Source organism: Parasteatoda tepidariorum, chromosome 4, assembly GCF_043381705.1.
Source record: "Parasteatoda tepidariorum isolate YZ-2023 chromosome 4, CAS_Ptep_4.0, whole genome shotgun sequence".
NCBI lineage: Eukaryota > Metazoa > Arthropoda > Arachnida > Araneae > Theridiidae > Parasteatoda > Parasteatoda tepidariorum.
Genome location: NC_092207.1, coordinates 1,949,169 through 1,970,324, shown reverse-complemented (window position 1 = coordinate 1,970,324; position 21,156 = coordinate 1,949,169). Strand labels below are relative to the sequence as shown.

The following is a 21,156-nucleotide window of genomic DNA, read 5'->3' as shown; positions in this document are numbered from 1 at the left end:
AAATAATACTTGTAAGCACTAACCTGCTATCTTTCCCATTTTACTAAACTATTGTCGTTTCAAATGAGCAACAAAAATTACATAAATGACGTTTAATCTCATAATCAATTTTTTACATTTACGAGTACATTTTCATTATTAAACGCTTCTTTCATTAATTACTATTACTGTGGATTAAGCTATGAAATTATGTACAGAATGCATCTTCTTTGGTAACTTATTCGACTTAGTTGTCTTTTTCTAAAAAGAAAAAGATATTTAAAAAAAAAAACAATTGAACAGTTTGTATGTGCGGCAGGTTACTTTAACAGAAGAAATGTGTAACACTCTATCCAAATTATTGAGAAATCCATTTTCAAGATCCTTGTAAGAAGGGATAAAAGAAATCAGATGGCAAATTTACTTTTAGTGATGGCGCTTTTGGATAGTGTGGTATGACTGGTTCAGTAACATCAAAAAATGACACTGATGCTGACAAAATAATGAGTTGTTCCCCATTAGTTAAATCAGCAAAATTTATGTAATGATAGCCTAAACCTAATATTTTAAACTGTGGATTTTGAACTGTACCAACTGCCGCATATACCACATTTATTTTTAGTCCAGTAGTTAAATGACAAACACCGTCCACATTTGAAACTTCTTCATCATGATAGGCTTCAATCCACTCTTCTCTGTTACTCTCATTAGCATTTCCAAACATGCCAACAAACAAATTACTATCCCTACTGGAACCTAAAAGAACATCATAAATTTTTTCCTGGGCAGTTTTACAGTCATTAATATTACTATTTATCTTTAAGTAGCAACTTGATTTGAAGTTCTTTCCAAATTTTACGCTTTTGCGCCCATGGCACTGGCTCAAACCGTCTTTACCAAAAATTGAGAGACCCCCTGGTTGAATTATTATTTTGGTAGCTTCAGAACTGTTTGTGCCGGTAACAATTGGCAAACCTACTTGGTATCCAGGATTGCCACTTCTCTTAGTAATTGTTTCTGTAGAATTGTGCCACTTAAATTCAACGCTGAAACGTTGAGTCACAGTTGAGTTAACTGACGATAAATTGAGAAGACTGAAAGTTGGTATGATTTCTTTAATTCCTAAAATTCCGTTGTGAAGTACAGTGAAATGAATCTGACTAACAACGTTGAAGCAAGTATTTGATTCATAGGTGGGTTTTTCTGTTATTTTAGTGAAGCAAAACTTGTTGACATCGGAAAATAATTCATCAGAAATAATGGTTTTTGAATGAGGAAACAGATTATTTGAAAGTCCTCTCCGCTGAGCGCCTAAACAAAAATTTATGTAGTTGTGTACGGATAAAGCTTCATTTTTTTCACATTCGTTTCGTAGATTATTTATTGTAACAGTACAAGAGGAATTGTAGTCTTCCAAATATAGTACTTTTCTTCTGCAGGTACATGCCTCACCAAAACATGAATGAGGTAAATCTGTAAAAGATAAATATATAAAAACCAAAAAAGAAGCAATTTATAACTAAGCAAAGCAGTAAAATGAGGAAATTAAGTTTAAATATACAGTGCCCATTGTTTAATTGCATCGGTTAATGAAGATTTTGACTCCAATAAATTGCTGAATCCATTGGCATTACTGGCTGCGGTCAGTGTGCGGGTGGGTGACCAATTGGATCAGTCTGCATAGGGACCGAGGGTGTGCGGTATTGGTCCTCGTATAACTGTTCTACCATAAAGTGCTCCACTTCCCTTGCAGGTCTTCGGGTTACTGAAATGGGGGTACCATTCCCTCTGTAGAGGATCAAAATTGTGATGGCATGTCTCAGGATCATCCGCAGGGATGTTTCCCAAACCATCGCCAATAGCCCATTGTGCAGCTCTAGTGTGACGTAAATGAACAACAACGATCCATCGACAAAAAATCTATGTATTTTAAAAGGAAAAAAAAAAATTTTTTTTTTAGTTTTCACCGCATTACGAGTATAAATATAAAATAAGATTAATTTATGTGAAAATGAATTTTTGTACAAATTTTGATTAGAAATCTTGGAGCATCTACTGGTTACAAAAACATTTTTATAATCAGGGGTGCGCAACCCTACTAAGGAAGGCTGATGGGGACATTACCCCCCCCCCACACACACTCACACCAAATTTAATAAAGTCCCCTTATTCCAGCAAATACAAATTTAGATATAAAATTTTTATTTAAATAACATCACTGTTAAATGTGAGTAAAAGTTTTGAATAGCTTGTTAATTTTCAGAAGACTAAATTAACATCTTTTAAACAAATGACGAAAAAATACTGGAAACATCGGAAAAAAAATATGTTTAAAATTGTAATGCAAATCTGACATACACACAGTACTCATGTGCTAATTTTAAAAAAATTATGCTCATTTCACAACCGATTTGAAAATTTATATATTATTTTTATTATGTATCTTCTATTATAATGGTATCATAATAATGTGATAATCAACAGTAATTTCTGAGAGAGTAAATCTTGTTTTAAGTTAAAATTACTAACAAAACTAATGAGGCACTCTATTTTGAGACAATATTTAAAATTTCATTCACACATGATTATAATATCACAATACGTTAAGTGAAATAATTTTCTCCTGCCTTTTTTTTTTATCTATTTGTTATCATTTATACGTGACAATATATATTTTTAAGCAAGCCTGACACCATGGAGTCTGTTCTAACACAAGTTTGACTTACCATAATACCTCTTATGCAGAGCAATTAGTACCAATTAAAATTAGTTAAAAGTTGATAAAATTTAAATTAGGAATACGAGAAAATCAGTTGCAGGTAGGGTCGGCCTGAGCTTTTTTTAAAAAAATGAGGGGTGTATGAAAAAAAAGCCGAAACTATTTTTAAATCATTCCAAACGACTAAACAAACGTTTGAGTGACTAATAAAAAGATGCACATCCTTACTTCTACTGAGATATTTCGAAAATATTAATTTTAGATGCATTAAAAAATACCAATACTTTATTATTCATATCTTGCACAGTTTTCAATGATTTTTTTTTTTCAAATTTTAGAACAATAATTTTAAATTGCTGCAAAAAAATTTAAAGTTTCTTAAAATCTTTTTAAAGTTATAGTAAAAAAGAAAGCCAAAAAACTTTGTTCTTTAAATATATATATTTCCATAATATTTAAACTAGGTTTGTGAAATTTTATGCACTTATTTGAATAGCAATCAAAGTAAAAGATAAAGTTTATTTCTTGAATTTCTGGCATAAGGCATTCAAAAATACTTGCTTTATTTCGTAATTTAATGTCAGTCCCTCAAACCATTGAAAGCTAAGTATGAAAAATCGGATGGACTAAATACCTCTAAAAATGTAAAATATCCTCTAAGTATATCTTAAGAAAATGTCAAAAACCGAAAGTGTCTTGCATTATTGTAGTGTAAAGTATGATGAATTCAAAATGCATAGGTAAACATCTCACACCTGAATACGAGAATTTTGTCTAAGAGTGGATAATACAGATTATGGGGTTTAAATGGCAAGATCCCACTATGTAAAAAAGTAGTCTTTAGGTAGGTAGATAACTGTATTTACTTTAAACAAGAGCTGCAGAATGGGCTATTAGCAACGGTCTGGGAAACATCCCTGAGGCAATTTTGATCCTCTGCAGAGGGAATGGTTCCCCTGCTTTGGCAGCCAGACAACCTGCGAGCGAAGCCGAGCACTTTATGGTAGAACAGCTTAACGAGGACTGATACCTCAGACCCTATATAAGCTGATCAAAGTGGTCACTCACCTGCTTCCTGACCGCAGCCATGAATGCTTGACTTCAGTGTTCTACTGGGATCCGTGTCTTTACAATCAGTCCATTGCGGGACTCTATTACTATTTAAAAATCCACTTAGTGATAGAAATTAACATTTATTTTTTATTTTTAGTACACATATAAAATGTGATTTTTAAAAACATTTTAACTTCTTATTACACTTTTGAAAAGAGAGCTATCCTTTAAAATATATAACTCATAACAAGTTTTTTTAATACAAATAAATTGTTAAAAAAAACTGTTTTTAAAATTTGGGAAAAAAATAACTTTGCAAATATAAATATTAAAAAAAAATGCCTTTGTTCTACTGAGAATCCAGCTTCTGTCATTTTTTGAGGAAATTAGGAAACTGCTCAGGAAGTTCTACATCAGTTAAAAGAGTGTTTTCTACTTGTAGTCTGGTTTAGTTAAAACTGAGGTACAAACGAGGGATTGAAAAAGCCAAAAAACTGGTTATATGACATCGTTTTTTAAATCAAAACAAAAATAATCATTGTGTCAACTTATAGTAAATAAAATTTATAATGCAATAAAAGTTCACTATTACTTCATACTGTTCACTATTTTAACATGGTTTGAAATTTAATGAATTTTTAAATTTAAACCATTATCTAGTTGCCTTAAAATATAATTACTAAAAAAAAATTTTTTTAATCCATCCATTTAAGTCTTTCATAAAGATAAAATATTATTTTTGAAATAATTTTAATATTTTGTGATAATACTAATAAATGCTTATTTCATTTCTATTTGAAAATTTATTTATTAAGGAGATAAGAGGAAAACAAATCTATTCCCCTGTTTAGTTCAAAACAAAAAATTTTTAAAATTATTGTTTAAAAATATTATTTTCCTTAATGTTGAAACAAGAAAGATTATTATATCAATTTAAAGTTACATACATATTTTTCTAAATATTTTTGAAGTTTTGAAAGTAGAGTTATGTATGCTAGTGTATTATGTATAATTATTTATAAGTCAAATAAGGAATAACAATTTATATGAGAAAGGTCAGATTTTGATTATGTTTAAAAAAAAACTACTACAGCCTAGGTTTTTTTTAGTGGTTCATTTTTAAAAAATAATAATAAACCAGGGTTTGGGAATGGGTCAAAAACCCTGGTTTAAGATCCAAATTACTTACCCCAAACACTTTCTATTTGAGAAATAATAATGGGTACAGGTCTTCCAGATTTCATGTCTTGTTCTTTTGTTTCCCTCACTTGAGTGTCCTCCCAAGAATAAATCGTTTTTGACTGATATTTGAGGAGCACATCAAGATCTCTGTGAGATTTCAGAGTAGGTAAATCTTTAAAGCGCAAATACTGTTTCAAGTTGTTATGAGCTATGCAAAGCAAACCGTTGTTAGGATTTTGCTGAATCTGATAAACAGCATTGTTTCGTAAAATTATATCCGTGAAATAGCAATAATTTTCATCAACCGTCACTTGAGAATTACAACTAGAAAAAACTTTCATATCATCTTCACTGCAATCTGAGTCACAACAGCAGTTAATATCACAAACATCATAATATAAATCACAAATACAGATGTTTTCATCTGACGGAGTATAAGATAGATCATACCAGTGCCAGAATGGTAAATCATCAAGTTCTCCGTCGCTGGAAGCGTCAGTAACATTCACCCCAGTTATATTCGTAGCAGAAATATTTTTCCAGAGAGAGTGATTTTTATCGAGTTCTGCATATGATTCATTTTCAAAAGAAGTTTCATAATCAAAGTTTGATGTATAGTTTTCTAAAGTTGCACTTAAAAGAAAGTGGTAAAAAATGCATAATACGTTTAAACAAATACGGGTAGCAAGAAAATAAACCATGCTCACATTTTACGAAGGCTATATTTACTGAATTAAAATAGAAGAATTTAGTAAGTTTGTATACTAATAAGGCAATGATCTAGAAATGCCATTTATGCGTTGTATTTACACTTAAGTGAACACCGTCACCATGGCAACTGATAGAGCGCTATTGATTGTTTGATTACATGTGAAGCAATTGATTTTTATTTTATTTGAAAGCTACAAGCTGCAATTCGGCCAAATATATCGGGCTTGATTTGGAATGATCTTGCCAAAGGATTGGATATCAAAATAGATTTGAATTGAAAATAATGATTTTGGTAGTGTATAGAGTGAGGATGCCTGTGAATCCTCAGGAAACAGGATGATCCCTCAAGGCATGTTTTCAAGCATGCGCAGTATACTACATAATGAGTAACGCCTCCTCCCTGTCCTTCTTACAGACGTCTACAGAACAGAAAATGGCGCGCTCATTTCCAGAATCAAAGCTCATTTCAAATCAAAGCTTATCAAGAAATAATAAAATATTATTAAAAGGGTATGTAATTATATTTTATTCGAAGTATTGATTTTCTGCCTTTTCATTAGAAATATGTATTTCCTTAATTGTTGAATGATCATCTTTTTTAATTAATTAATGAACGCTGAATAAATAAAAAGCTTTGCAAGAATCTATGTTCAGTTTCTTTCCTATTTTCTTTATTTGATGTTAAATGTACAATGTAATGACTGGTGATTAAGACGTTAAAATGCAAAAATTGCGAACAGAAATCCGAATAAATTATTTATAGTTTGTAAGTGCAAATATATTTATACAATCCTTAGTATTTAACGATCATTCAATGTAAAGAAAAGGCAGCATTTCATGTATTGAATAAAATATATTTACTGCTCATAATAAGATCTCTTTTGTTCACTCGTTTTTCATTGACTCAAGAGTCTTCACATGATTATTTAATAAAAAATACAAAAGAAATATTTCATAATCATAACAAAATGTGACCCAAGCATACTCGTGATACAATTGGTGTGACTAATATAAAGCATGTTTCCTTAATTAGACTAAGCAATAATGTAAAATTTGAGGCACTTATTTATTGAGTGTAGGTAAATTTTCCGTCATATTTGAGGGGAGTATGAGTTCATGACAAAGTAATGAATTTAAAAAGTTTGGGCCAATATTNACTACTGTTAAAATTAATCAAAATGTATAATATTATGTCACAACAAATTTGATCCTCGGCAATTTTCAAGTTACTTTATTACTATTTTATGTATATATTTCAACAAGTAATTCTTACGCATTATATAAAAAATAGAAGAATTTGAAGTTTTTAAAAAATAACTAAAGGCATTCTAAAAGACAATCTCTGTGTATGTATTTTCTTAATAAAAAGCACACTAGAAAAAAAAAGATTAATTGAATAACAACTTAAAAGCTTTTTTTTTATATAGATAGATTTTAAACTGAAAACTGTCAGAAAATGAACTTTTAAAGTAGCATTTTTAAATTTAAAAAAAAAGTTTTAAAGAAATTAATTTAAATTAATATAATTTATTACAATATAGTATGAAAAATTTAAGTTACATTTTAGACAGATTGGATTGAAATTAAATTGTACGCAAAATAATCAGTTATTTGAACAAATATGATGTATAATGATGAGGATGTGCATATTTGCTAACCGGAATTCAAAGTGAAAATATGTAAATCATTGATACTAATAAGTAATTTTAAAAATATGACATGAACTAATGAAAAATGATCACTTTCACTTATAAACTTTCAGTAGCCATGCAGATGGAAATTGATTTAAATGGATAAAGAATAAGTATACATTTTTGTAAGTAAACATTCATGAGTCAAAATTAAAGCAAATAATCAGAAATGAAATAAATTTTCTACAGAATAAAATGAAGTTAAATTGAGTGAAAATAATCAATTACTTGAACAGATGGATTTTAATTAAAGAAAGACTGGAAGCTTAACTGGAATTCATGTACAAACATTAATGATTTATTGGAACTGAAAGCTAATTTTAGAGGAAACTGTAAAAAAAAAAAATATTAGTTGTACTTGAAAATAATCAGTGACAATGAAGATGAGAGTAAATCTCTGGAGCTAAAAAATGGATAGTGAGTAATGTAAGACAGTTTTTTAAAAATTATAATTACAAATAGTTATAAAATTACAAAAATAAATAAGTAAGAACTCTGATAACTAGAGCTATTAAGTAAGAGAAAACTCACTTAAAACGAAATGATAACATAAATAATGCATATTAAATACTTTTAGCTTATCCACTTGCTGACCGGGCAATTCCGTGGTAAGGTCAACCAGGCATTAACAAGTACAGTTTTTTTCCTTCTTTTTGAAGAATTCACACTAATAATATCTTCAGACTATTTTTTTTAATATTATTATAATTTTAGTTTTAAAATGCGCAGAAAAACAATACAAATCTAAGATATCAACAGGTTTGAAAGGAGATGCAAATTTTTAGCACAATAAACAGAAACGTCTCTATTATAAAAGGATTGTATTGTAGCCTTCACAGCACTCGGTTGTTCTGTGTGTTGACTACTTATATACTAAGAAAGTATCTAAATATCTGTTTTATCAATCTTTTTTAAAAGAGTCTTGACATTGCTTATCACACTATGGCATCTACCAGAGAAAAGAGAGCAAATGCTGGGAATCGCATGGCCTTGTTGTTGGAAAATGAAGATGCTGATGATTTCTACAGCAGCGCTTATGGAGGATTTCAAGAAGTAAGAGTATCTTTAAACTCTCTGCAACAATTTTTCTTTTTTGTATGAAAAATATCTCTTTTAATGTACAGCAGTGGTTTTTTATCTTCAGTATCATTGGCACATATAATACAATGAATACGAATTCAAGATCATAATTAACCTCATGACATATTTCAGAAAAATGGAAAAAAAATTTGACTGTTTAATTTTGTTCTTTATATTATTATAAAAGCTAGAAAATAGTTTCTTATTACAAAAATTAAATTTTAAATGCAATAACTACTGTATTTGTAATTTTTACATACACATAAATAAGTAATGGATTACACACACATCTTATTTCGTTCGAGCAAATTAAACAAAACTTTGAAGCTAAATATAATATTACTAGTATAGTTTAATATAAAACACAACAATAGGATTTTCAATACATAAGTTTGACAAATCTTTTACAATATGGTATATCCCAAAACACGGTATTGCACACAAGCCCATATCTTACTCTTCGCCCTCGACTGAAGTCGTAATCTGTGAAAAACTAGGACCACTAATGCCATCTATAGCAATATTTGTTTTAAGTAGGTTAAGCTGTTTTTTATTTCTTTAAGTTTTCCCAGCAATTAAAGCTAGTATAGTTATCCCTATATAACTCAGACAAGAGTACAGAAATTGTTTGTTTCCTCTTAATATATTTTGTACAGGGAAAAAAGTGAGGAATTTTTTTCCTTGATTATGCAGCTTTTCACTTTTCATATTTGGAAGGGCTCCATCCATAAATTATCCATTCATAGAATTTTTTCACAAGCAAACTTTGCTGAGCAAACTGCATTAGCTGTCAAATCATTAAACGATTATGTGGCTTAAAATGAATTTGGTTGTAAAAAAAATACAATTAAGTCCCTGATTGCAAAAGAAAACTAAATTATTTTCCGAACAACCCAGAACACAACATTCCTACTATAACTGCTTAGATAGCTGAAATAAGATTGAGTCTTGAAATGAATTAGGTGCTTGGCCATGCATTATATATAAAGATATACATAAAAAATTTTCAAAATTAATAAGAAAACTATTACGAATAATCGATTTTATTTCATCTGCAATCTATTTATTTTTAACACTCAAAGTTCATGTAATTAATATTTCTAGGAAGAGGATGATCATGAATTCTCTGGTGATGAAGAATCAGAGAGTGAGGATACTGATTCTGATATATCAATTGATGAAAATGATGAACCAGTGTCTGATGAGGATGATGATCAAAATACCACAAAACGGAAACGTCGAGTTGTGACTAAAGCCTATAAGGTATATCCTTCATTCATTACATACACATTGTTTGATAAAAAAAAAAACACCAGGAAAAGATTAGTGTAGAGCAGTGTTTCCCAAAGTGTGGCACGTGTACCCCCTGGGGTACAGGAACAGTTTAGCAGGGTTATATGCAAGATATCTTGAAACAAACGAAAGTTTCAAAAAAATTTATTTAAAAACAAAGCTAGCTATGAAAATTTACTATTACATATTTTTCTATTGGCTATTTTTTGCAGAGTTAACAGTTAATAATTAGTGGTGTCAACAGCCAGTTGTGATTTTTAACTTTTGTGCAATTTTTTTCGAGTAAAAAATGCATTCATTTTTTTATTAGTGGTACAAAGTGTTACGAAAAATTTTGAAAAGGGTACACAAAAGTCATAAGTTTGGGAAACACCATTGTAGAGTAGAAAATTTTGGCAGTGCGGCTTGTCTGCTTAACATATTTAATTGATTAAAGTGCAAGATCACAGGTTAATGCAGTTAAGAGAAAAAAAATTTTCAAATGGGATATACTGGCTCATTAATAACTGGTGTAACCACCAGAATTTTGAATGCAAGTATGCAAACAGGCACGCATTGTGTCATAGAGATGCAGTATGTAATTTTGTGGGATACAGTTCCATGTGTGTTGCACTTCGGAGGTCAATATGGGGAGAGCTATTGTTGGTTGTGGGTGACGCTGAAGTTATCGTTCAATGATGTCCCGAACGTGCTTGATTGGTGACAGATATGGTGATCTATCAGACCAAGGCAGTGTGCCAAGATCCTTTAGAGCATGTTGGATTACAACAGCAGTATGAGGGTGAGCGTTATCCTGTTTTAAAATACCTCCTTGGATGTTGCTCTCGAAGAACAAAACTGGTTGAATCATCAGGTTTGCATACAAATTTGCAGTCAAGGTGTATGGAATAACCACGAGACTGCTCCTGCTGTCATAAGAAATTGCTGGCCAGAACATAACTCCAAGTGTAGGTAGAGTATGTCTAGGCCGGAGACAGGTCGATAACAGGCACTTGCCTTGGCTTCTACTATACGGCTATGACTGGAACCAGAGCAGAGCCGACCTTAATCAGAAAACACAATGTTTCTCCCTATTAAATATTTTGTCCTCCAGTGAGTTGAATGCAAGCTACAGGGCATCGCGCTTGGAGCTGTACTTAAAGTAGAACATTTGTAACAGTTTGTTGTATCATTGCATTGCCCATTGCATCTCAAATTTCTGGTGCAGGCGCTGTGCCGTGCACCAAGCAGTTCCTTCCCTTGACCACTGCTGCCAACAATCATGCACGGTGGATACATTTCAATCCAGTCTTTCTGTAATATCACGGACATAAAATTTACCTTCTCGCAGCCCTATTACACGACAACGTTCAAAGTCTAGCTTTTGATAATGGCTTTTTCATCATCTTAAAGGCATTGTTGACTAACAAGCAACTCACTTTGTCAAAATTTAACGAAAAATAACGCTAGCAAACTGTAGAACATGTGTTTAAAGCAACCCTGATTTGCATGTTTATAGTGGTGCTACTAACGCCAAACTTATGTGACAAGCGCGGAATTTGAATAGACATGTTTTAGTTGTACAGTACAGGACCCGTTATCCGGAAATCGGAAAACCAAAAAGCCTGAACGAAATTCGATACATTTTCCCGCCATTTAAAAACTTTTTTTTTTTTTTCCTCTTAAGATTTTAGGATTTTTCTTTCTTTTTTGAAAGATGCTTGCCTTACCATCATTTTGGAAATAATCATTGGTGTATTACTTCATCGTTTTTTCTTCTTTTTAAGATTATTTTCAAATATTTTTTTTTTTTTAGTTTGGTTTAACAATTGAAAAAAAAACAGCATTTTGTAGCGATTCAGAAAATCGGAAAAATCAGTTTTCTGGAATAGCGATGGTCCCGATCGTTCCGGATAATCGGTTCCCTACTGTATAAACAAGCTAACCAAATTTAGTTTATCTAGCACAATTCCTTGGTGTTGGGATTTTTTTTTATGTCTGTGTATTTCTAATAAGAATTCCATTTTCCTTATCATAGTTCTTTCATTTTAGGAGCCTACAAAACCAAAAATAAAAAAAGAAGTTAAAAAATCACCTCTGAAAAAAGCATCTTTTATATCTGTTGCAAATATCGGTAATGTATTCTTTGTAAACATCCTTCTCATTTCATTTGCGCCACTTATTTCAATCTATGCATGTGTGCTTACTAGCGCCAATCTGAAAGTTGTTTTAATGCCTTTCACTAAATTCAAATTTGTAATAACTAAAACAATTCTTTCACAAAACACATTGAAAATTTATAAAAATTTATTAAAAGCTCTAAGTGAGAAGTTGAAGGAGTTTCAATGCAAACGTGTTCGACTTATAACCTTCAAAAGACTATTTTAAAATATTCAATTAGAGAAATGAAGATTTTTACTAATTTTATCATTAATAATCTTAAATTAGGTTTTGTGTCCAATTTAATTTGAAATTCTTGTGCTATATCTATTCTAATTAAGAATTTGTTTTTGGTACATATACATAAGCTGAAAATGAATAAAATAAGCTGAATTATGGTTTTTGTTGAAATGGAAACTTAAAACAATTACTATAAACATTGAAAGTGTTTATTTCGAAAATATAATTCTTCATGAAATTTTTTTATTATTTTGATTTGAAAAATGTGATATTTTATAAGGAAATACTAATGTAATAGGAGGAAATACTAATGCAATATTTTATAAATGCTTATTCTTTTCATAATTTGTTCAACATGAAGTTATTTAAAAATTTGATTTCTCCGGAACTATTCAACCGATTTCGCGCAAATGTTATATTTTGTCATGCAAAATTATATTTTTTAGCATGATGTAAACATTTTATACCTTGGAATTCAAAACGTGTTCGACTAATATTAAACAGAACAATTAAAAATTATAAATATTTGTTAAAAGTTATTTTTGCATGAAATTATCTTTTGAATTAAGAAATTTATAATTGCGTTTAAATTTCTCAATTTGCTTAAAAATGTATCGAGAAATGGCAAAATACGCAAAAAGTAAAGTTAACAATAAGGGTCCAAACGTAAGACTGCTCTCCTGATGACACTATTCAAACCCTTGCATTTTGGGAGTCGGAAATCTAAATCTGTCAAAAAATAGGTATGTTTATTCAGAGAAAGTGTGTTTTTGTGACCAATATCGTATTTTAAAATATCGTCAGCATTGATTAATTAGCCTATTTAAGGTCACCTCCTCAAATCATTAAGAATGAGTTCTGGAATGTGAAGATCCGATCATTATATGAAAAGTTATTAAGGGTGGTCTGTTTTTAATTTATTTATTTAGTATTTCTTTACGTAATAAATTTCCTAGTTTTGTAATTTTATGTATTTAAGTAGATCTAATGTTTGTATTGAATTAGCAATTCAATAATAAACTGAATTTTAAACCTGCCAACCCTGCTAATTACAAATGCAATATGGCTTTGTGTATGTGGTACTTTTCCCATTTTGTTTACAATATTTCTTTATCATAAATAAGTGTTAAGGTAATATAGAAAACAGGACAATTCCATGGTGACTGACAAAATTTTTTCTTATTTTAAACCTTTTTTTTCATAGATAAAAAATAGTTAAATAATTTTTTTTTTTAAATTACTTGATGTATTTCACTAGCTTATTATTATTCCGCACTATAGAAAAAACGCATAAAAATTTTGAATGTTTTATTTAGAATATAAATATAAAATATGTTTAACATTATGTAGAAAAAAACATGGAGCAAAAGATATTTTTATTATGAAATTCCCCTTCTGCTAGCAACAATGGGATAATTTTTTTTGAAGGAAAAAAAACAACTAAGAGGAAACTTTAGTAGTCAACATGAAAAAAAAAACATATAAAAAGTGGCAAAAAGAGAAAAGTTTTTGAGACTGATATTACAATATTTATGTGCTGAAAGAGTGGATACCACCTCTAGAGAACGCACTAGGTCTGCTCATCGGCAAGACCGATTGTGCAGCTCATTGGAAATAAAAAAAATATCGAAAAAAATATTACCAAATACTTAAATGAATTTTTGATTTTTATAATTAGAATAGTAAATAAAAAATTTATTAATGGTAGGGGGCTGCTGTGTTAAGTTATGTTAATAGGCTGAATTTATTATGAAACAGTGACTCAAAGCAAGTAATTCAGATGACTTGTTGGAATAGAGTGAATTAAATCAGGTCATTAATTCAAGTCTAATGATTATGATCGAGAGTTCAAATCAACCAATTCAGATCACAGATTTAAGTCAATGATTCAGATCATTGATTTAAATCAAGGGATTTGGATCATTGATTTAAATCAAAGAATTCAGATCATTGATTCAAATCAAGGAATCAGGTCAGGATATCTGATTTGAAACACATGATTTACGAATCAAATGATTTCACTCTATTCAGCTCTGATTTTAATTTCAGTTCACTTATCTGGTAGCGAGTGGGGGGGGGGGAGATATTTAATTTTAGAATTCCTTTGAATAAATAAACTTATTCATTATATCTTTTTTATAGTTATAATATAAATATTGCTAAATGGTAAAAATATTTTTAACTGTAGTAATTTTTAAAAAGACTATAAAGAAAATGCATTTCCTTTTTTATTACGTTTCCTTATTTTTTCTCTGCGAACTTATGGAATTCTTTAAATGGAAAATCTTAATTTCTTAATAATAATTGCATAAGAAACTTGTTCTACAAAAAGTTTGTAACTTAATATAACATAGCATCACTGTGAAATAAAAATAGCTGAAATTTAAGAAATAAAAATTTAATTATAGAAAATCAACTAATTTGAATCACTGAACATTATATATATATTCTGTGATTTGAATTTGTACCAAACTCTAAATAGTGATTGCTGTTACTAATTTTAAACTATTTTAACTCATTAGATATTCTTGTCTTGCCAATTATAAAATTGCAAACTTTTCAATAACTTGACAAAGGAAGAGAAAACAGTTTATTAACTTAAGGCAACAATTTTAGCTATAAGAACATTTATACTTTTCTATGATTGATATTACACCAATTTTAGACTTAACTTAGGATCTTCAATGCAAACAAAATGTAATTAATGATTATGTTTATGAATAATTTCTCACTATTACAATTTTCATTTACATAATAAATTTAATAATAAAGAAATTATATATTAATCATTTATTAAAAATTCTCATTATGCAAGTATTATAGTTTTCCTCCATTTTTATTAGTATAATTTTTTTAAAGGTGTTAATTCTGTATTAATGTTTGAATTCTATTTTCTTTAATTTAGTTATTTTTAGAAAATCAGATTATTTAAATCGTTAGATTTGGTATGTTAGCTTAAATCTTGCTGTGACATGTTCAATTTACTTTGAATTTGAATTTTTTTTCAAATTTTATGTAATCTAAAAGTAATCCAATATAATGTTATGATTATTTTTGATTTGTATTAAATACAATTTATTTTTATTAAAAATAAATTTCGTTTTTGCGAGAAGAAAAATTTGTTTCACTACCTGTATGTAAATTGACTTGAAAATACCTTGAATAGTTGGGAGAATAAAATTCTTCTCTTTACGTATGATGTATTCTTTCAGTATAATATGTTTATATTTTTCTCCTATTCAGAAAAGAAACGTATGCGTGAGTCTACAACAAAGAAATCTTTAGAAGTTCGTCAGAGACAAGAAGCAGTGGGTTCATCGAAAACTCAAGATCATCAAAAAAAGAAACAGGCACAAAGCCATGCTATGACTCAAGAGCAGTTACTGGAAGAAGCTTCAATCACAGAATTGAAAAATCTTAAATCTCTTGGTGAGATAATTTTTTCAACGAAGTGAATTATACTTTTTTAAATGTTGAGCAGCTATTAGTTGCATTTTTGTGTCTTTTGTAAGATAATAATTGTTGTACATTCAAATTTACAATTTAATATAGATTTTTATTTATATATTTTTTTACTTTATAAAGTCATGCCAGATTAGTTTTTTTTTTTTTTTCAGATAAAAAATCTTTTAAAACATGCATATTGGTACAACTTGTTAAATCATTTCAGTAATTTTCTGTGGTTAATATTCCCAGTTCTGTTACTGTTCCATTTCTGTGGTCCAAATGAAAATGGGGTTAAAGTGTGAGGTCATTTTATTGCAAGTATACAAAACTGTAGCAAACATTTACTTGTAACTTTTAAATGAACTTAATTTCGACAAACGCATTAATTTTCTATCGTTTTTCTTTCAAATGTTTGTTCCCAGCATATGGTGGATATGAAAACCTGCTTTCTCAAAAAAAAAATCAAGAATGTTTATGCCATGTATTTGAACTCCAAAATGTACATCCTAATACAGCACTTCCTAAAAAGAATGAATATAATTTACAAACAAGAATACTTTCAACATAAGTAGAGCATTTTAAAGGTTGGATTTGCATTAAATTGTCCATATGAGTATCAATTATCTTTACAGGTGAAACGATCTTTCAATAAATCAACAATTCCCTTCTCATTGTCGGACCAACACTAAAACCTTTGTTTGTTGATGAAGCACTTGCGCTCAAATGAGCTTTCGAATAAACAAATTTATCAACTTTTTCCAAATTTTTGTTTTTTTAATTGAATTAGAATTTGGGAATAATAAATTTAGGTAATTTAACCTTTACCAAATCATTTGATTTATTTCTTACAATTAGTTTCGTTATTGATTGACAGTTTTGACATGTTACTTAAGATTTCTTGATTTGAGTTTACAGTTAATAACAATTCCCTTTGAAGTTGTCGAATTTTCTTATTAACTGGGATATCCACAAAATAACATTTTTAGAATATTTTTCAATTGCTTTGGATTCTTTTTTTAGTTCATCTAGGTTAATTAAAGACTCAATTTGATTATCAGTAATTTTAAATGCTTTATATTTATCCATTAATATTTCTAGGATTTATGCTAGTTCAACAATTATGATTAATTAATTAAATTTTAATTGCTCTATGTAAAAGTTTGCAACATTTCGTTACAGAAATGTTCCAAAGACTGGAATTGGAAAAGAAGAAAACAAAATTAACCAAACAAACAAACACTGGTCCTTTTATTCGGTATCATTCTGTAACAATGCCTGTTATTGAAGTAGAATCTGAAAATGGGTAAATATAAATGTTTTTTGTATTATTATTATTTAAGAACAAAATACTTTTTATTAAATACATTGTTTGTTCAAGCGACAAAATTCTGGAAAACTATATGTAGTTGGGCCTCGATTTATCAAATTGGCTGGGGCCTACATAATCCTTCGCTAAATCGAATATCAATTTTTGTAAAGAGTACAGTATAAAAATATCAATGCAAAATACCCTTAGATATATAGATATGAAAAAAAGTGATTGTTTACTACAAGCTTATAAGTTATATGTTGGGAAATGAACTTTAAAATGATCTTACTTTTTTTTATCCTCCTTACACCCACTGTATAAACCATATTTTTTTTTAAAAAATAATAAAAAATTGTAAATACTTTATTTTAATAATTTTTTCCAATCTGGGCACGGATTCTTGTGTTTCACATGATAACCATCTTGTTTAAAATTTTAATTTGGTGCAATTTTTTTTATTAAACTTTGATTTTACATTTAATTATGTTTTTATTTTTGCTTTTCTTTATTCCTTGAATCATGAAGTTAAGCAATGAACACAATTTACTACAATAAACTTTTAAANAACCACTTGGATGATACCGAGATCTGTGGACACAGTGACGTCATGAGGAGGGAAATCGTAGCTTCAGCTCTAAGAGTGGAGTGAACTAGCCCTTCTATTCTCTTTAGCCCTGCCTTCAGAGTGCATGCTTTTTTAAAAAGTGCTTATTTTTAATTTGCATTTTTTAAAAGCCCCTGAAGGTACTTTTTTTTAATTCTGGGTTTGTAAAAAATGCTTCTGCATTATTTATCAGAAACTAGTTATTTTATTGTGATTATGTTTAGTTTTTGAAAATGTTTTTGAATTTTATTGATTTTGTGTTTATCAATTAATAACTTTAAACAATAGAAAAAATATAATTTTCATTACTTCACAAGTCGTAATTATGATTATTTTTTTTTTGGAAAGTTATTAAAAATATTTTTTGAGTGCTTGAAAAGTACTTAAAAGGTGCTTATTTTTTGTTGAAAACTCTGGCTACGTATCCAGTGCTTTGGTTGTGGCTTTAATAAAATGCAACGATCTTAGAGTTCCTACTTTTTTGTTCTCTTTCTGAATTTGTTTCTTCTTAATTTATTTTCTGCTTTCTTTTTTTAATTTCATGTATGGGTCATTTTTGTATTTAGGTGCCATTTGCTGTCTGTCTGAAATTTTTTTTAGATATTTTAAGAAATTTTAAATGATTTTTCTTTGTGTCATAACTTACTAACAGAGAATTTCAATTACAGAAATTGCAATGTTTTAAGGTCCTAATTAAAAAAAAATAGTATTTTGAGGAAATTAAATAAAGGTAAACTGAAAATACAGTTGTCCAAAACATAAACACGAAAGTAACAAGATTTTCTTACTGATAACTAAGCTCTGTTGTATTTTACGATTGCGTAAAATTGTCAAAATTTTAGCTGGGCAGCAGGTTAAAAAGAAAAAGAGACTATTACACTTAACATGATGAAAAGACAAAATAGATATTTTTCTGACAATTTAAAAAAAAAAATCTTTATAAAATAATAGTAAAGAAAAATGTTTCTGTAAAGGGTTCATACAGTGCATTTACAAGACTTCGTCCATTTTATGTATGTGTTCCAACAAGCAGCGGACGAAATATATATTGCTTATAAATATTATGAATACATAAAGGTTTTTATGAAGGAAAAAATAAAATGGCAATGTTGGTCAAATAAATTAAATGAGCAACATAAACAGGGTTGTAATTGCACAGGGAGAATAGGAAAAACCTGGAAAATATGCGAAATTTGAAAATCATCTAAAATAACAAGAAATTTTGAATTTTTTCCCTTATGATCTGGGAAAATACAGGGAATTTTTGTTTCTTATTTTCTTCTTTTGCAAAATGTTGACCTCTCAAAGTGCAAATTATTGATTATTTAAAGAGTATAATATATAGCATAACATATACAGAGAAAACACAGGGAACTTTTTTTTCCAGATTTGAGTTAAAACCCTGATAATATTACGACTAAAAGAAGAGTTAATATTCATGTTATGTCGATAGATATAATTTAGACTAGCATTTCTGAACTGATAGCAAAATTCAATACTAAAACAGGGCTCTGACGGTCCTTAAAAGTCCTTAAAAACTGCTTAGTTTTTATTTTGAAAATTAAGGGCCCTTAAAAGTACTTAATTTTGATTCACGGTCCTTAAAAGTCCTTAATTTCTAGTATCACTAGTTGGTTGGAAAAAATTGTTTATCTTAGGAAAATATCCACAATTAAAAAGTATGTCTTTAGCCTAGAATGAGACCCTGTATCGAGGGTAGAACATTTTGAATGCGTGTGAGAGTAGGGGATACAAGCAAGTGAAAGAAAACATTGTTTTTTATTAAAAATTTTTTTTTCATTAAAATTTTCTTTCTTTCTGGATCATTCTGAAAGAAAACAATTTAGTGTGGGGAGAGGGGAGCGTGATAGTGCAGGTGGGTAGAGTTCTTGACTTATTTTTAGACAGTACTTAGGTACTTTATTAGCTTCGTATCAGTACTTTATCAGCTTAGGTAATTTATCATCGACACTTTTTGTTTTAAAAAGAGTGAAATGTTTGTTTTCTTTTTTCACTTTTGCTGTGTTTTTTTATATATATATATATAGCGCTGCATTTTAACAGCCTTTCTGATATATTTTATCTCTACTTTTTCTTTTAAAGTTATACAGATAATTAGATAACCGGTAAAATAGAAAATTGATTTTCTGCGTTGCAAGTTTTGTTTTAAGAATTTAGGAAAATTTTATATTGCTCTCTTGCCTTTTTGATTAATTGTGTTTTTTAAAATTTTGATAGCATATTTTAAAGAGCCTTCTTTTTCATCATTTTTCCTAAAAATCTGGCTATGGGAAACACTTAAGGAGAACACTTTTACCATATCAATTTTTCTGATAAAAATTGAGAGCTATTTTTTGTTTGGCTTTCCCTTTTAAAAAAAAAAACCAAGAACTTTTGTTTTCGTTATGATGCGGCAATTTTAACGAGCACTACTCATAGGCGTTTTTAAATCGATGTATCGCAGATTATCCACTTACCGCACATATCGGCAGTTCAATATAATTACTTTCATTTTATGCATTAGGAATATGATTTAAGACGACGCTCACAGTTTAACGTGCGAGGATTCTTGCCTATGCTAACGCTGTCGCTGTGCTGACGAAAACTATTTTGATTTCGTCTAGCTGTGAAGATGTTGATTACATTTTTAGCTACGAAGATAATGTTTGTGATGTTGAATAACGAAGAGCAAGGATCAGCGTTGAAATATAGAGCGCGATGCATAGTTTCTTTATTCGCCATTTTTTCCCTTGGGAGTTTACGTTTCTTGAAGATTATTTTTCAGCGGGACTTATTTTGCGATCGCTGTGCGTTTTATTTCGACCGGGTATAACGTTTCAAGTGAGACATTTGCTACTTAGATATCGTTGCGCATTATTTCGTCACTTTTTTTTTTCTGTCTGGATTTAACGTTCTCAATTATTTTCAGCAGACCTACTGTTCCTTGTCGATCACTGCGCAATCGCTATTATCTTACATTTTCATTCTGAACTTAATGTATTAATGAAAAGAAATCATGAATTTAAAAAAAGATTCTTTCTCTATTAGTTTTTTTAAAAGTGATACAATTGAATATTTTATGTATTTAATATAATATTTTATGTATTTATAATATTTTATGTATTAAAGTAATTTCAGGGTGGCCACCCACCTGGAAAACCTGGAATTATCAGGGAATTTTTTTATACTGGAAAAAACCTGGAAATATCAGGGAAATTTGGATAAAAACCTGGAAAGATCAGGGAATTTTAAAGAAAAGCTGGAAATTTTTTCTTTGATAATTTTTTTAATTTCACTAATTTAATTTATTTACTAATTTTCTTAATTTAAATTATTTCATCGATTATACCCACTTTTTTAGACGGAAATGTATCGCTAAACAGTTGAAAAATCATTAACTTAACAATACTTTGTCTGCATCAAAATTTGCTCCATTACAGCTCTGTCAAACTAGAATACCACATAATATTCTCCCACGGTTTGCTAAACGAATGCAGAAACCTTTGACCGCTATGGGGCTGTGCAATTTAGGAAAGATTCTGGTGGAGATGGAAAAGGGGATTAGGATATTAGCTTCTGTTTTTAAATTCTGTCCTTGGGCTGAATCCATTTATGGCTCAAGTTTGTTCCGATACTTTGGTGGTAATTTTTTTTTCTATTTTGACAAAATGTTTTTGTATTTTTAACTTTATAAAATTCTCCAAAAATT

General features: G+C 29.3%; 2 protein-coding genes across 5 annotated transcripts in view; one reads left to right on the top strand and one right to left on the bottom strand.

The window, feature by feature from the left end:
• Positions 1–77: 77 nt before the first annotated feature.
• Positions 78–5,968, bottom strand: LOC107449540 (tectonic). The gene is made up of 2 exons (XM_016065093.4): positions 4,941–5,968; positions 78–1,452 (listed from the first exon to the last, which is right to left on the bottom strand). Exons 1-2 carry the CDS (start codon positions 5,632–5,634, stop codon positions 356–358), a joined length of 1,791 nt encoding a protein of 596 aa, XP_015920579.2. The 5' UTR covers positions 5,635–5,968; the 3' UTR covers positions 78–355.
• The window catches only part of LOC107449541 (Vacuolar protein sorting-associated protein YL-1), a 22,054-nt gene continuing 6,768 nt past the window's right edge, over positions 5,871–21,156 (top strand). Inside the window, exons 1-6 of one of the 4 annotated variants that reach the window (XM_071179342.1) lie at positions 5,871–5,936; positions 8,175–8,388; positions 9,520–9,678; positions 11,740–11,821; positions 15,331–15,516; positions 16,714–16,837. In XM_071179342.1, coding sequence (XP_071035443.1) covers positions 8,278–8,388; positions 9,520–9,678; positions 11,740–11,821; positions 15,331–15,516; positions 16,714–16,837 — 662 coding nt within the window. In that variant the 5' untranslated portion in view covers positions 5,871–5,936; positions 8,175–8,277. Of the gene's footprint in view, positions 5,937–6,796; positions 6,991–7,363; positions 7,461–8,174; positions 8,389–9,519; positions 9,679–11,739; positions 11,822–15,330; positions 15,517–16,713; positions 16,838–21,156 lie in introns of those variants that run through there. The other 3 variants (XM_071179341.1, XM_071179340.1, XM_043052142.2) reach the window with 3 other exon arrangements.